Below are 2,135 nucleotides of genomic sequence, written 5' to 3'. Positions count from 1 at the left end.
TGTTAATACAAGAAGGTCATGGAATTACCTAGGCAAAGACCTGGTAAGTTAGAAAGTAAAAACGGGATAATTGTAATCGAAAACGAGAACTAACTCTATTGAGAAGAAACACATGCTATACACGAACCTAGATTCAGTCTTAAACTATAGAAATTTTTAATAACTTAGATAACAGTATAGTATAAATTTGTCATTGTATCTTATGGGCTAACTATTCTTGTTTGCTTTCTATCGGATGTAGTAATAGGAATATTATAGAAAAGGAATATCTTTACCTTTTGGTGCCATATGATCATGACAGCGAACAGTATGTTCGAGTAAAATTAATTTAATTATCTAGCAGATCACGTTACATACTGTAGAAAGGAGAGTGTGGAGCCAGAGTTACATTGCATGGAATTGGAGATGAATGTGAGCTTTACTATCGAAGAAAAAAACCACAACATCATTTGATTACTTCTCGACACAATATCACCTCCAATGATGATGAGAGTATTGGCTATCGTGATAATTTAATACGAATTAACGACAATTATATATTACTCATTATTGGGTATTCTAAACAATCAATTATTAATAGAGAAGGATATTGTCGACAAATTAATTTGCTGTTATATTATTAAATGTTCTGAAAACCTTCAATCGAATTAGAGAGATTTTACCGTCTAAATTCCTACTATTCTAGTTACTGATCAATCGAATAACCCGACTGCCTTTTATATAATATAACCTATAACCATGGTCGATGATTACAAGCATAATCTAGAAACAACTCAGAATGGTACCATGCGTACTGACGATAACAAGTCATCGAAATCTTCTAATAATTGGTGTGCTACACGTTATGGACGTTTAACGACAACAATTTTGATATTTATAGGAGGATGTTTGATTATCATATTACTGTTTCGTGAATTTTTAAGCAGTCTATTAACATGGATGGAAATATTACCAGCATGGCAAGGTTCGCTAATTTTTCTGTTATTAGTCACTACGGTATCTTTTCCTATGACATGGGGCTTAATTGTATTAAATTTAGCCGCTGGCTTTATCTACGGCTGGCTCTTAGGTTTTGTAATTATTTTCATCTCTTCGGTTTTTGGCGTTATAGTCTCTGTCGTCATATGCAGACGATTTTGTAAAAACTACTTTAGGCGTCAAATGGCGACTGATGGAAGTTATATTAGAGCTTTAATTAGTCTAGTTGAAGGGCCAAAAGGATATCGTGTAATAGCGTTGTCTCGTTTAACGCCTATGCCTTATGGATTTCAAAATGGTTTATTTGCTGTAAGTATAGCACAACATATTGAAGGCATTTGAATCACTTTTTTTGTCCATAACTTTTTTGGATGCCAATGTAAGATATGTAATTTCAGCTCCATTTTAATAGTACGTTAAATATAGTATAATATGCTATAGTTTATCCTAAATACTACATGAAAATGATAGTCATTGTAAAATAGGACAAATGTTAGAAAATTTATTGATCATCTACAGCATTTTCTTGATTATTTTTACAGTACTTGCTGACATGCTATTAGCAACTTTAGTGATAAATTTATCTAATGTTAATCTATGTACTTAATTTACTATAATACTGATAGACGTTATATAGATTTAACTTTTTACGATTATATGCCTATTAAATCAAGAATTTACAAATCTTCTCATTTTTATCATCATTAGATAACAGATGCTGGTATAACAAGAATTGCATTAGCGACAATGACTGGAAATCTGCCATTAATACTTATTAATGCATACATTGGATCTAAATTACGCAGCATGGAAGATGTCACTGATAGCAATCGTATCGATAGCTATCTCATTGTTGGCCTTCAAATTCTTGTTAGTATTGGATTAATGGCTTATGTCATTAAAAGATCTAGATTAGAACTTAAGAAAGCTCTTAAAGATATTGAAGATCAGAAAAATACTGAACGTACCATTGGGGCACGCTTACTATCTCATACAGATCCTGTTTATATTGAATCTCGACGAATGGAAGAAAAAGAAAGCACATCAGAAAATTCTTCCAGAACTTCAGTTAATAGAGACTATCCATAAAGTAAGAATCCTCTAATATAATATTCAATGATCTTTTCAAATAGTTTATAGCATAGTACCGCTATTTA

General features: G+C 31.7%; 1 protein-coding gene across 1 annotated transcript; it reads left to right on the top strand.

Moving 5' to 3' along the window:
• Positions 1-885: 885 nt before the first annotated feature.
• Positions 886-1,911, top strand: TRIADDRAFT_15695 (uncharacterized protein; the record flags this gene model as incomplete). Its single annotated transcript, XM_002111999.1, has 2 exons — positions 886-1,287; positions 1,687-1,911. Coding segments are annotated over 2 exons (627 nt in total), but the record flags the coding sequence as incomplete, so codon positions are not given.
• Positions 1,912-2,135: the final 224 nt, after the last annotated feature.

The sequence above is a fragment of the Trichoplax adhaerens genome, genomic scaffold (assembly GCF_000150275.1).
Source record: "Trichoplax adhaerens TRIADscaffold_4 genomic scaffold, whole genome shotgun sequence".
Taxonomy (NCBI): Eukaryota; Metazoa; Placozoa; class Uniplacotomia; order Trichoplacea; family Trichoplacidae; genus Trichoplax; species Trichoplax adhaerens.
This window is presented reverse-complemented; position numbering and strand designations above follow the sequence as displayed.